Genomic DNA, 15,211 nt, shown 5'->3' on the forward strand with positions numbered 1-15,211 from the left:
TAAAAGGATCATAGACGCCCCATCCTCCTCTGTCACATCCTGAGGAGAGTTCACATGGTCTCCCTGGAGCGACCTGGTACCCCATGTATACCCTCCTTTCTCTTCATTTCACGTTCTTGACCTCCTTTCTCACCTCCTCCTTCTGGCCTCCCCATGGGTTTTGGAGATCGGTACTAAGACCTGGGAGCCAGGTGGGGAAGGGCTAGCTAGTTGGGACTTCATCTTTCTTCAGCCCCTTTTTCCCTCTCCTCTGCCTTCTGGCTTGCCATCGGGGACCTGCATTTGGAGAGAAATGAGGTAGGTTCCCCAGAAGCAGCAGGGTTACAGCAATGAGGCAGAAGAGGAAAGAAGCCTGTAGCTTAGATAGTAAAGAAGTTCTCAGAACTGTGGCTTCAAGAAGGGCAAGCAATTAGTGTGTAAGGGACATATCTAAATTAGGGACTATCGTAATTATCCTAATACCATTTTTTCCTAAGAAAGGGACGTGTTCTAGTATGCACTGCCCTAGTTATCAGCCAGAAGCTCTTTTTACTAAGAGCATCCTACCTTCCTTTAAACTTGGCAGTGAATTTCCATTGCTTCCCTCCTCTGGGCCCTTCTGAAGAAGTATTTTTGTCTCCACAGATTCTTATTATGCTGTACGAATGCTCTTGAGGCCTCATGGTGCTGTGGTCTGAGGCAAGTTCACCAGTGGGCAGAAGCTTTGCTTACCTGACCCCATAGGACCAAAGCAGCCCTTGTGAGTTATAGCAAAGGACAAACAGGCTCCTGAAGGAAGGGGTACCCGGTCATGCCCAACACCTCAGTGCAGGGAAGCAGGGGCCCTGGAGCCCTCCTTGGGCTTGCAGGACCCTGGATTGGAGTTAGAGTAGACAAGTCTGGCCCTCAGTGGCCGGGTGCAGAGCCATGGATGTGCTGGATGGAGAGAGCAAGCATGTTTAGAAAACTCACAAAGACAGCTGTGCTCACAGGAGGGTCCATGGGGAGAGGTGCAATGGAACATTCTAAGGCATTAAGTCCCATGGCGGCAGGTGGAGAACAAGACAGGGATCCAAAGTCACAAGGGCCGAGAACGGAGGTTCATTAAGATGGTGCACATACCATCTGCAGATAAAACCTGGCGAGATTCTTCTAGATGCTGGTGTTCAGAAGGAAGGAAGCTTTCATAAGCAGGATGACCCCAAATCTGTCCCTGAAGCCCGTTGTCCCAGAGTAATTATTCAGAGCATGCCTTTCACTCTCCAGAATGCCCCAATTTGGACAATAAATGGTATTGCTATCCTATTTCCAAGGCAGCATTCTAAGCCTTCAGTTAGCTCCAACAATAGCGTTGCTTCTGAAGTGCAGAAAGGAATAAGTTACCAGCGAGAAGCTTGCCTTCCTTCCAACAGCCTCTGTAGCCCATACAAAATTAGCCATTGTTAATAATGTTTTTAACAAGAATATATTTTGCCTTGTTCAAAGACTTACACAGTGTAGCCTTTATAACCATCTAGGAAATGGAGTCACCAAGACCAGATATTATTAATTGATGTTAACTGTCCCTTGTCTGTCTTCTGCTAACCTTTTGCTGCCAGGACATAGCACTGTGGAGTGGGACAAGGTCAGCAAACACTATCTGGATCACAATGTCCATGTAGGTTCCAAGAGGCCAGAAAGTCAGCCTTCCTGTGGCTGCCTCCAGACCCCAGACCAACTGTCAGTTCAGTGAATTCAGTTGTTTGGCTGATTTTTTAACTTTTCAATCTGTGATTTTAACAGTAGAGAAATGCAACTTTTATTTTACCTCTCTAAAACCTTCTGTTCAACACACTTAACACTTACTCCATCCAATATGAGTTATAACCTCCTTGAAAGTTCTGTTGATCAAGATAGACACAGAACCTTCCTGTGGGAAAACCTCACCCATGTGGACTCCATCAGTTCAAATTTGTAATCATTTGACCACATTAGATTGAGATGTGCCTGGGTGCTAGCCATATATGGAATCTAAGAAAAAAAAAAAAAAAAGGTCATGAAGAACCTAGGGGCAAGACGAGAATAAAGACACAGACCTACTAGAGAATGGACTTGAGGATATGGGGAGGGGGAAGGGTAAGCTGGGGCAAAGTGAGAGAGTGGCATGGACATATATACACTACCAAACGTAAAACAGATAGCTAGTGGGAAGCAGCCACATAGCACAGGGAGATCAGCTCAGTGCTTTGTGACCACCTAGAGGGGTGGGATAGGGAGGGTGGGAGGGAGGGAGATGCAAGAGGGAAGAGATATGGGAACATATATATATGTATAACTGATTCACTTTGTTATAAAGCAGAAACTAACACACCATTGTAAAGCAATTATACTCCAATTAAAAAAAAAAAAAAGGATTTGCTATTCTAGGTACCTCGTGTAAGTGGAATCTCATAGAGTCAGAAAGTACGTTGGTAGATGCCAGGGGCTGGGGGGTAGGGGGTGGGGAGGGGGAATAGGGAGTTAGTGTTTAATGACAGAGTTTCAGTTTAGGAAAGTGAAAAATCGGGGAGATGGATGACAGTGAGTGTTGCACAACAATGTGAATGTACTTAGTGCCACTGAACTGTACAGTTAAATATAGTTAAAATAGTATGCTTTATATTATGTGACTTTTACCACAATAAAAAAACATTTTAAAAAAAAAGGATTTGTGGAGATTTCCCTGGTGGTCCAGTGGTCAAGAATCCGCCTTCCAGTGCAGGGTACACAGGTTCGATCCATGGTTGGGGAACTAAGATCCTACGTGCCGCGGGGAAACTAAGCCCGCGCACCACAACTACTGAGCCTGCCAGCGCTCTGGAGCCCGGGCACCACTAACTAGAGAAGCCCGTGCACCTCAACGAAGACCCAGCACAGCCCCCCACAATTAATTAATTAATTAATTATTTTTTAAAAAAGGATTTGCTATAAGCAGGCCATTAGTACAGATTAACTGTAGGAGAATATTTGAACTAAATGAGTCATCTTATATAGAAGTAGATATTTGCTACAGAAAATACACAGCTCCCTCATTGTTTTCTGTTTATTAAAACAGAATTAAAGCCTCAACTTGGAGGATATATAATAGGCAGTAGTTTTAATAGTCTACTTGGAGTTACTGTATGAATTTGAATATAAAGGAAATGTAATTCTTTCAAAAATTATCCATAATTCTGATTTATTTATTGTTTGTTTATCTATCCTGGCCTTTTTCTCTATTAGTGAAATAAGTTATATTTGTGCAGTGTTATCTTTTCTCTTCGATGGATTTCAGAGTATAGTGATTTCAGAGGATAATTGTTTTAAATTGGGAAAATTCAATTTTCTCTAATGTTTCTACATTTAAACTCAGCTTTCGAATGCTTGTGCTTTCTTGCATTACCCAAAACATTTGGGATATGAGCTCATCTCAACTCATCTTATTCCCAAGCCCCAGCCCACTCCCCAGCCCCCAGTGAGTCACCCACCACATTTCCGTACTTGAGTTAATGCTAACACAACCCTCCTAGGTATTAAGAATCTCAGAGTCATTTGGATTCCTAATTTCTTCTTTGGATTCTTCCCATCTCTACTTGCCCTCTGTTCGCTTCCACTTCCTGTAAAGCCTTCCTTCAGCATCTCTCTTGAAGCTGCCCTTTCTCCTCCCTTCCCCCCACCCAACCCCGAGGGGATGTTCGAGATTGTAGTCCGTCATATCTGGGGCAATGCCAGGGCTTCCAGGTTGGTTTTCCCACCTTCAGGTTTTCTCCATCTTCAATTTTGCCTAGATTAACCTTCCTTTAATACAAATGAGCATTTCATTCCTCTGACTAAACACTGTCAGTGGGTCTCCACCAGGCAGGGGATAAAATTCAAGCCAGAGTTGTAACCGGGCAATCAAGATGCTCTCTGCCTGGGTCCAGCATTGTCTCCCACTGCTTTGAGGCACAGACACGCAGACCCTGACGCTCTGCTCTCTTCCCCACCCTCTCTCCACACGTTCTTGCTTCTTTGCTTTCATTCACGTGCCTTTCTACACTCGGAATGACTCCGTGTCCACCCAAAGTTCCACGTACTGAAAATCTCACAACCCAGCCCCAAAGACAGCCCCAAAACTGTCTCCTCATGAAGACTCAGCCAGAGGAGAGCTCTTCCTCTGCTCAGGCCTCCTGCACCATCACCCTCAGCACTCTCCCCATACGGGACGTTGTTATTACTGTCACTTTGGTGTCGTCCTATGCCTGCTCCATTGTAAGCTGCTGGGGGGTTCAGCTCGTTAACTCATACACCACCTAGAATAGGGCCTTATGATTAATAAGTTGATAACCTTTGTTGAATGGTGCCTTTATAATTCAAACCTGGAAAGCTAAGAAAATGTCAAACTCATGGAAGTGTTCTGTCTTTTCAGCAAAACCCAAAATCACCTACGTAGAGAACCAGACTGCCATGGAACTAGAGGAACAGGTCACGCTTACCTGTGAAGCCTCAGGAGACCCCATTCCCTCAATCACCTGGAGAACATCCACCCGAAACATCAGCAGCGAAGAAAAGGTATAATGTCGCCCAAGAGTTTCAGGGCCATGGAGCGCAGACTCTACATGGATTGATTCTGCCCCATGCCCGGTCCTCTTCGGTGAACCCGAAAATGGGATGTGGCCACTGGAGGCTGCAGCCAGGTCCTATGGCCCCCCTCCTCCAGCCTGCCCTGGCTGTGGCCTGCTCAGCATCCCCTTGGGATGGAAGGGGCACAATTCCTTGCATGGATTTGCAGGGGTGTGATGTTAGTGGGTATGGTTAGGTTAGACGTCGCAAGGAGGAAGGGGCTAGTGATTTTCAAACCAGGGTTATGGAGCTGGGAGGACCAAGGAAAGTTAAGGTCCCAGTGCACTGGGTGATATTAGCATCATCTCAGGAGCACCCAAGGAAACGTGTCCCGGAACTAATAGGGATCAGGATGAGCCTATTAATTCTTCTCCTTGTGATTTGTATGTTCATGCTCTACATGCCCTATATGTACAAACGCTTGGTTGCCTTTGTGTCTGCCTGTATTCTCGGCCACACTTGCATATCATTTTGTTCTAAAGGCAAAAATAATTAGCAGTTTCTATGTGATGATGATTACACCAGGTTCTACAATATATTCTCTGAGAGATGAAGAACATTATAGCAACCTTCCTGGCAAATTTAAATGACTGGGAAGATTTAGCTTTCAAGCACATGGATTTATAGGCCACCGGAAAGCTGTCGTTATTATTAACAGTCTATAAAAATTGAGGTAACCCCACATCAGGCAGCCTTTTGCTATTGAGTGGGCCAAAAGACAGGGGGAGGAAGAAGCTTGGTTTTAAAGCAACTTAAACCTTCTTATGGCACTTCTACAATCTCATCTCATATATCCTGTAGTAATGGGCTTCATTTTAGTTGGCCAGAGCTTTGTCACCTATTCAGGAGTAATGGCCTTAGCCTTAAAGAACATTTATAATGGATTGCTGATTGACTAGAACGTCAAAGAAGATAGATCTTCACTCTTCTGCCTGCCTAAAGGAAATCCCTAGAGAGGGTAGACTTAAATAAAGCTAAAAAGGGATAGTGTGAAATTTCAGAGCCAAATTTGGGATTTGCATTTGAAGAACTGATTTCTCTCCTACTAATAGAAAACAAAACTAAATCAAGAGGAACAGAAATTGCTGTTCCAAAAAAACCCATTAATTTTTGCAAGTTTTACCTCCAGAGTTGAATTCAACTTAACAAAAACTCAACCGAGGAACTGCTAAGTATTTTTGAAACTTGCATATGCTGTTTGATATTGTGAAAACCAACTGAATTAAGTAATGTAGTGTTTACTTGGATACTTTATCAACATTGGAATTAAACCCTCAGCTCAGATTTTAGCTCCCATCGTGTGTGTTACGTGGATTGAATGTACATTTCAAGGCTTAAACCACAGGGCTGCCACTTGGCAGATTTTTCTACATCAGGCTTGAGAGTAGATTTGTCCAGAATGATCCAGTGTATATCTTTGATCTAGGGGAAGGACAGAAATAACATCTACCCCAGATGAATGATGGTTTTAGATTCTATATCTTTCCTAGGAGTAGCTCAACGGCCAAGCTAGACCAGAAGAATTATTAAGATTTGTGCCTACCTCAGGTCCTTTAATAGGTGGGCACTTCTGGCTTGTATCTGTGAATTCATTTTTACAGAATGAGAACAAAAAACCAGGCATTAATACACACTCATACTTCCTAAATATTAAAACCAAAGGTGTCTGTCTAGCAGAGACCATCTCAGGTCAAGTAGGCTTTGCATAGTTCAATTATCAGTGTAGATCATTAGTCTCAATCTGAGATAATTATTCAAGCTCAGCCACATAGGTTGTGTTGCGCTTTCTTTTACTGTGGACCCCCTTCAAGTGACATTACTGCAACATGAATGAATCAGTGTTAGAACAAGCCTTCCAAATTGGCCAGTGATGTGACCCCAGATCAGCATATTTGCCTAAATGAAACGCTGTATAGAAAAATTGCTATTTCTATTCATTACATATTGACATCAAAGAGGCATGATAGCCATCTTATACTGGGGGTGGCTAAAAATTAAGGAAACAGAGATGGCCTATTCGTGAGCCAGGTGGACTCCAGACAGTAAATTTCACTTTTACTTTGGCAGCTGCTCCTCGTTTTCTCCTCCAGCTGAAGTTGCATTATATATATTGATAATTAGGTATCAAGATTATTAGAGTCACAGAATTATAGGAGGGGAAGAAAAGTTTTCTTTTTAAAGTCAAGACTATGCGCTGAGCAGTAAGAATGGCCAATTGTTTCTACTGGGAAGGGAAATAAGCCTCCTGAGAAGCAGATCACATAACTTGCCAGAATCATAGAAGGTTGGAAGAAGGGTCCTTTGGAGGTTATCTAGTCTCACTGCCAAAAAGTCACTCAGCCCCTGCTTGAAGGGTGACAGTGTCAGTTCTTTGCAGTCAGGTGGCCAACACTGATGGTCAAGAGGCCCTGCTTCATTGCCCCTGCCACTTCCCAGCCTTCCAGCCCCTACAACTCAGTCCCTGGTGTGAGAGCCATTAACTAGCTCTCCAGTTTTCCTTTAGTCAGGCTTCTGCCCTGTAACACATCCGGTTATTTTCACTGCTGCTCTTATCTTATGGTTTCCACACCCTTCACCTTTCTAGTCGTCCTGTACTAGAGAGCTTCACTTCCCTAGTGTCCCCTATAACTTTGTGGTGCCCAGTATAGCTAATGCAGACTTCCTGGCTCATTGCTCCCTTGATCTGGACCCTGAAATGCTGTCAACATCACGTTAACCCTTTAGCAGTTTCCTCATTCTGTTGTCTCCTGTTGAGCTTGTGGTCAACTAAAATGCCCAGCTCTTCTTGGCATGAACTGCATTTAAGCCGCATATCCCCTGTCCTGTCCTTATGCAATTGATTGCTTAACCAATGATGTAGAATTTTATATTTATTTCTATTAAAAATTGTTTTGTTTGTTGCAACCCAATATTTCTCAGTGGGGGTCACAAATGACAGTTTGGGAAGACTCTTTCTTCATTGGGACTGTCCTGTGCATTGCAAGATACTTAACATCCCTGGTCCCTTCCCTTTAAATGTTAGTAACCAACTCTAATCATTGTCGTTACCAAAAGTGTCACATACAGAAACACTCCTTGGCTGGAGAACGACTATTTTAGTCCATCTTTCTGACCAGTCAGGACTGGCTTTCATCAGAACTGTCCCTAGAGTTCTTGGGGTCCAGGGCATTTCAACCAATGTGGGTCCCCCCTGTTTTATCTATGTTTGTTAAAAGTAATGGGGTATAGCAGTCGATGGTGACCCCAGTTCTAAGCACAAGACCCAAGGGCAGGCAATTCAGCCTTCCCCATGCAACTGCCATCTAGCATCTCTATTAGCTGTTGCTTCCAACCTTGTATGAATGCTTATTTGAAATATCTTTGTCCAAGTCACTGATAAAAATGTTGACTGGAACAAGGTCAAGTACAGAGCCCCTAGAATGCCACCGGAGCTTCCCTGGGGTGAGTAGCTCAGAAGGTGGAGCACGTAACGCCATGGTGCTCTCTTATGATTCTGATGACTTTCACGGAAGGCTCAATGCCTCCTTTAATAAAATTAGTGACAACAGAAGCTGATTAAAGCAGCTTGGTCTTTTGCTTCACTGCTTAGTTGAATCTAGTGTTAATCCTTTTTAAGAGGAGAGGGGAGAAAAGGCTTTCACTCATAGGCTTGTGGTGACTTTCTAATGGAATACTGATGTTCTTCATTTAAAAAAGAAGGGAAAAAAAGCAAAAACCAGTACACTGAGCCCAAAAGTCACACTCTGTCTTTGACAATGTCTCTAGGTTTAGTCTAGTCACTCGTTTAAGATTGATTATAATCAATCCGTTCGGCTTCAGCTAGTTGAGTTGGTTTCACTCAACAAATGATAATAGCTAGGCTAAGTTTGGGTCACTAAGATCATTAGAGGAGATCATCTGTCTGAAAGTTAATCCATTTCTTAGTGGTCACTAGTCTGTTGACAAAAAAATTTTGAATATCGTAATGGGTCAGTTTGATCGATGTGTATGGAGGTCATTGTGGTGACTGCAGATACAAAGAAAGTTTGTGCATCCGTATCATTTTATTACCCATCCTATTGAGACTCATTTTTTAAACTGCCAGGTATTTTAAAGACCCACAGTGAGTGGTGCTAAATTCCAGGTACCATTTACATATTGACTGAGAGCCCTGGATGGTAATTTACATCCTCTCTCCCTGGCAGAACAAGTCCAGTCTGTGCTCATTTGAACGTATCAGTGCCTTTGAAGAGACTGGGAAAGAAAGGCTTGTGAAGCCTTAATGTCTAAGGAGAAGGAGAGGAGCAAAGAGTTGAGATCCGAAGAGATAGAAATAAGTGAAAGGCATTTCATGAACCTTGAATTCTGAGTAGACAGAGTATCCTACAAAAAAGAGAAACCTTTTGAAATTCTGGATTCCCTAGAAACCGAAGTTTCTTTTCACCAGGGAGAATTCCTCATTCAGTGTAAAACAGGTGCTCGCTCTTAAACACTGGGAAAGGTGCCTGCATTGAGCAGTTGGAGTGTAGTTTATCCAGGATGTGGGCAGAAGTATAAGAGGGAATACTTAGGATAAGTGTCTATCAGTCACTTCACTTCACTTTAATTTGTATACATACTCCTACAGACTTGTGTGTAAGATCATAAAACATGCAAATATTAAAAGAAACTGGAACTAACAGTTTTGGGAGCACTGCTAATCATATACTAGTTTAGGTTTTAAGTATGTATATTTGCATATCAGGTTGTCTTAAAGTGGGCTACACGCCTTCATCAAATTATCAGGGTCAAGATATATCCTATTATCCTACCAGGCACACAGGTAGAAGGTCAGGCTACTGAAAGCATTGTGTTACTAGCACCTACTTATTCTAAAAGCCACAAAACCACAGTAAGTTAGAAGAGACACAGGAAGAATCATATCTGAAAAACAAACAACTCCATATGATAGGGCCCCTGAAAATTGTCTTGATTCATGCAGCCCTGGCATGTGACAGACAAGCTTCTAAGTGATGTGGAAATGGCAACCACATTTGACATGTTGGCCCACTGTTACTTTGGTCTATGCGTGTTCCTCTGTACTCACTTTCATCTTCATGCCAACATCATGTGACATAATTCAACATCTCCATCCTCATGTCTCACAAAAGCTCCTTGCATTTAGCGGACTCTTACTGAATGTTTGCTAACTCATTTGCATTCCCAGGATTGCATTACTGTGTCTCTGGCGTCGTTTCTGTCCTTCTTCCATCTGAACATGAGGGACAATCAGGCAGTCATGCCATCTAATAAAAAGAATAACGCATGTATAATAGTTTTGACTCCCAGCGTGAAATCAGAAAAACTGTAAGCATAGTAGATTCCCCAGTGCTGGATAAATAAAAATCTTGATGTGGGTAGGAAAATACCTAAACCCGCTTTGTGAATGCCATCTTTGATGAAGACGGTGAACGCTTAAGCCTGCATGTCATCTGGGCGTCCCTCTGCCTTTAAGAACCAACTGGAACGTACCATAGCACTCAGAGTTCAGTATCCTCAAAGCTTCCTGTCTTAAGGGCATACTTCTCATTCCTAATGTACCCTTCTGCTCCTTTGTTTGTTCCTTTTTTTAAAATAAAAATTTGATTTTTAATAGAATGCATGCAAAGAGTTACAAAATGCATGAGCACAAAATAGTATATTGATGATAAGCTGTCCAATAAAATCCAAAGGAGGAAACCTACTCTAGAAGTATCTCTAGATTGTGTGGTTAGAACTAGTAGTATCACCTAATATTACGAGGAATATTCAAGATGTTTTGGAACAGGAGCAGTCTAATATATCTGCTGGTATCCATATGTACGTCTTCCAAAGATTAGGAAAGCCTTTACGTTTGAATTATACATCTTAATGTGCATAAGTGGGGGAAGAAAGCTGAACATAAGCTAAATCCTAAATTAAATTGGGTAGTAAACACACTGTTGAAAGTGGACCTTGGAAAAAGTTCTGAATTAAAAAGAAGCTGCATGTGCACGGAATGCAGTGTGATACATCAATTCTCTAAAGCAACATGTTGTAAAATTTTACTGCTTTCTTGTTGTGTCTTATATCTTGTTCTCTACAGGCTTCGTGGACTCGACCAGAGAAGCAAGAGGTATAGCTTACCTGACCACTAGCCAGTCTGTAGTTTTGAAAGCATTACAGTTCAACTCACCATTACAGTTTAATAACCAGACATGCTAAAACTAATTAGTAATTTAGTTAGATTAAAGAATAGGTCAATAGTGGTAGACATTACTTAGCAATAGTGTCACTTTAGGGTGAGCAAGCAAGCTGTGTTGGGAGTGGATGAACAAATCCTTATTATTTCCTAAAACTGGATCTTATTCTCTTGCTGGTGCTGATAAAATCACATCCAGGTAATTATACTTAGAGAAATAAATGGCCCCAACTCCCAGGCCAGGCATTTTGAAATGATAAAATTTTTTTGACTCTTACCTGGTTGATGTGGCTTTGGATCATAAAGTCACAGAGTTAATGATCTAAAAACCCACTCAGCCCTTACCTTTCCAGCTCAACTCATCTTGTTGCTCGCTTATTTTATCATGATTGGTCTTGGTAAATTACCACATCACATCTCATCTCGAAGCAATGCAAATGACATCTCTCATTGGTTTTCCCAAATTGCGAAACATATCTATGTTACTTTTATAGAGCATTAAGTTTATGAGATTAGAGTGATTTGTCACAAATGGTTCTTTTTTTTTTTTTTAAGTCAGTAGCATATTTAGCCTTTGAAATTTCTCTGACTGCTTGCTTCAGTTTGGGTAATGTGGGACTTAGTTTGAAAACTGAAGCTAAATATAAATCTTTAGATTGTAATTGCTGTATCCCCAAGACCCTACTGATGATCATGCCTATCATTCTTGACCTGATTTGTGTGATTAACTGACAGATAGTGAAATAAAAAACAGTATGTTTTAGATGAAGTTCAAGAATCTAATCTATAAATACTTTTTTAAAAAGTAGCCTTTTCTCCAGATGGAACTTTGATATTGTTTAATACTATAAATGTAGAATATGGCAATCCTGTAGACTGTATTTTAATTGGGTAAACCCATCCTCCAGTCTTTCGGAAATGATAATTATTCAGAACACGTAACTCATGTGTTCAGGTCATAGCTATAAATATTTAATGCTGTTTAATATTTAAAAGTTAACTGCCTGTCCCCAGGCACTGATGCTAGTTTCTGCACCCTGCCGTCATCAAATCTAATTCATTATAAGCTCTCTTTGTGTCATTCCTTCCTCCACGTCGTAGGGACTGTAGTTAGGTGCACACCCTCTCTAAAACACTTGCCTCCTGTAAACACTCCCCAGGAGTGCTGTCACAGACTGGGTGTTTTTATTGCCCAAAAGTCATGGGCTCGTTGGGATTGGGGAAGGGAGAAAAGAAGGGTTAATTATCAGCCACTCCTGAGCCACTACCCCTCTCATTCCGCTTGGCCTTGTGCATCTTCCCGTCACTCAGATTTAGACACAGCTAGAAGAGGAGCTGAGATTTATCAGGGAGCATTAAGGAGATGTTGAGAGAATTGTTATTATTAGTGGAAGTAATTGGTTTACTCCCAGGAAAGCAGACACCTCACTCCATTTTGCAGAAGTGTCCTTATCTTAAGTTATCTCGCTCTGGACATAATTGACTTTCAAGTGAGTTCTGCCCCCTGGGGCTCAGAAGTTCCGTTCCCTCCTATTTGTCTCAGTCAGGGATGAAGACCATGAGTCCAGATGAGCTCAAAAGAAGGCTTGGGTCATGGCTAATTTCATTCTGTAAGTTCTGGAAAGCCTTAGGACTTTTCCCTGCAAGAAGAGAGACAAAAATGTTTTGATGAGAAGAGCAATTATAATTGCCTTTCATACATTTTTGCAAAACCGGGTCTTCTTGCCATAGTGATCGTTTCATTCGTACCCAGAGTTTATCTGCTTCCTCCTCGAGCCTGGACCATCAGCATGACGTGTGGTCTGGATGGCTTGGAGGTGGCACTCTCTGACTTTGTCCTGGTGCCAGAGTAAATCATTTCAGAAGGAGATAGTCCAATCACACTGGAGTCTGTCTGCGTCCCCTCAGAGGGAGAACTGGGCATCTGGCAAATAATTCCATCGTCAATCCTGTTTTGAGCCACCGCAAAATAAAATTCTCTATGGAAGGCTGCCTACTGCTCTGCTGACATCATTAAATGAGAAAATTTTCCAGAGAGAAATTTAGACAAAGAGACCAGAGAGAAGGGGGGAAAAAAGTAAGGCTGTGAATGCAACCATTTCCTGAGCTTCTCTTTGACCATTTTCTAGATCATTCTGAGTAAAAACTGCTCATGTCCCCCTTTGTGGTTACTTGTTAATGTCCTTCTCTTACCTACATGACTTTCTTTGCATCTTTTGCTGTTGTATCCTTCCTTATGGAAATGTTCTCTTGACTTCTGAAAGATTCTGATCAGTTTTCCGTGTTTGTGGTGGCAGCCCCAGGACAAATCCTGGGTGTGTGACAAAAAATTACAGTTCAGTCACTGGCTGGCATCACTGTTGGCTGAACCTGTGATCTCACTGAGGTAACCAGAGAGGCCGGGGTAAACCATGAATCCCCTCTGCCTTCATTCTGCTGTCTTGGGAATATAGGAATGACAAGCAGGTCAGGTCAGCCCTCAGAGATACTTGCAGCGTTGACCTCACACTCCTGATGCCACGAGTTTAGATGATGCTTCAAGATTTTGTTTGGCACATGACCGTAGACTTTTGAGACAAGTGCTCCACACCTGCCTGTGTCAGCTCCCATTCATCCCCTGGGGTGCAGCTTCTCAGCCCATCAGCTTCACAGCTTTCCAGGCCTCGTGGAGGCCGAGAGCCAAGGCATCTGGGCATTCCTGTCAGAGAGGGGTGGCCCTCACTGCAGTAGGTAGTGATGGTTTTGCTTGGCTCTTCTGCCTCTTTGCTGGCAGTTGTGTTCTGGTGTCTGGATATGAATGTGATGGGACTAAATGACTGAAACAGATTAGCTCTACCAGTGATGGGACTTTTTGTGGTCTGAGACTTCTGTCAAGGCCAATGGTGTCTTGCTTTTGAGCTCCCCAAACTGGCTGCCATATGATATTTCAATGCTGGGTTTTGGGCTTCCAAACAGCAGCTCAAAAGAACCTGAAGGCAGGTGTTCTTTAGTTCTTTAAAGGCCCAGCCTCATGGGATGACGGACGATATGCAGAGCACTCACCTGTCTATCTCTATGGAATATCGCTCACTGGACTTAAAGAGTATGGCCCAGCCTACGAGGAGCTAGACTCCTTCTTCAGATTGCCAGCTTTCTTGAGGGTCTGAACTCAGACCGCATGCCTAGACTCTTCCTAGGCCAGCAACCATTTTACTTAAGAGTGTCAAGGGGGGAAACCCCTTGGAAATATTTCGGTACCCATTGCCCAGGGCTCAAATGCTTATTCCCTGTTTGACCAACTCTTGTAATTCCAGAGACTCAGGAAGACAATTCTAGTGTCAAGGGCTAGAATATGGTGACTATAGTGTCCAGGATTCCAAATCTGCCTGGGATTGTCTGTATCACTGTTCCGGGAGAGGGGACCCAGTTCCCCTCACTTCCAGCTCAACAGCTCCTGAGCTCCGGATTGTTGGACTTTTTTCAATGAAATTGTTTTACTTTTAAGCATCCAGGAAAGTAAGGCATCTGCAGAAATATGGATTTCTTGTATAATTTCTTTTATTCGGATTTCCCATTATGTGTGCATGCACCAAGGAACGGGCAGATGGGCAGGGGGCTAGAAGGAAAGGACGGGAGTGCAGGTTTTCCAGAATCTCATGAGGCAGGGCTATTGCAGCTGCAACGCCTGCTGGCCAGACTTTGGCTTCCATTTTAGATGTGCCAACCAAATCGTCTTGGGGGACTTGGTTGTCCTTCTCAAGCCAATCTTGGCACATAGGCTAGGCTGCTTGGGTAAACTGAGTCCCATTTTCTGTTTGGGGTGCACCCAAGTTCCCAGAGTGCTCTCCGGAGCCTCCTCGCAAGTCGGTACCTAAAGCGAGACTTAGACGTTGGCCCAGAGAGCAGAGAGCTGTGAGGCTGGTCGCAGACAGTGATGGCCCGGTCTCCTGGCCCCGCCCAGCCCCGGGCCTGACGCTGTCCCTCCCCTCCTGGCAGACCCTGGACGGGCACATGGTGGTCCGCAGCCATGCCCGCGTGTCGTCCCTGACCCTGAAGAGCATCCAGTACACAGACGCTGGGGAGTATATCTGCACCGCCAGCAACACCATCGGCCAGGACTCCCAGTCCGTGTACCTCGAAGTGCAATGTGAGGAAAACGGTGGGAAGACAGGGGGCAGGGAGGGCCGTGCAGGGTCAGGATGACAGAGGGAAACAGCTGCCAGGACCCGGCCCATGGTGGTTGGCCCCTGGCCATTTCAAAGCTGTGTCCGCAAGGCACCCCTTCACGCCGTCCCCCGGCTTCTTACAAGTCTGCATGTCTCCCCGTGCAGCTCATGGGAAGTGACCCCAGTCTCTGCTGTCCCCCGGCACCAGCTCGGCCTCAAGGCATGACCAGCTTCCTGGTGCCAGGAGACGGAGTGGGGGGAGGGGTCACGATCGTGGCAGTCTTCCTGAGAGCTGTTGTCCTTCTTTGCA

General features: G+C 43.7%; 1 protein-coding gene across 5 annotated transcripts in view; it reads left to right on the forward strand.

Annotated features, from left to right (window-relative positions):
- LOC137771449 (neural cell adhesion molecule 1) overlaps positions 1–15,211 on the forward strand; it is a 315,820-nt gene that overhangs the window by 259,237 nt on the left and 41,372 nt on the right. For all 5 annotated transcript variants that reach the window (XM_068554810.1, XM_068554812.1, XM_068554811.1 and 2 more), the window contains exons 8-9: positions 4,385–4,527; positions 14,732–14,882. In XM_068554810.1, the coding sequence (XP_068410911.1) occupies positions 4,385–4,527; positions 14,732–14,882 (294 nt within the window). The remainder of the gene's footprint in view (positions 1–4,384; positions 4,528–14,731; positions 14,883–15,211) is intronic.

Source organism: Eschrichtius robustus, chromosome 11 (genome assembly GCF_028021215.1).
Source record: "Eschrichtius robustus isolate mEscRob2 chromosome 11, mEscRob2.pri, whole genome shotgun sequence".
NCBI classification, from domain to species: domain Eukaryota; kingdom Metazoa; phylum Chordata; class Mammalia; order Artiodactyla; family Eschrichtiidae; genus Eschrichtius; species Eschrichtius robustus.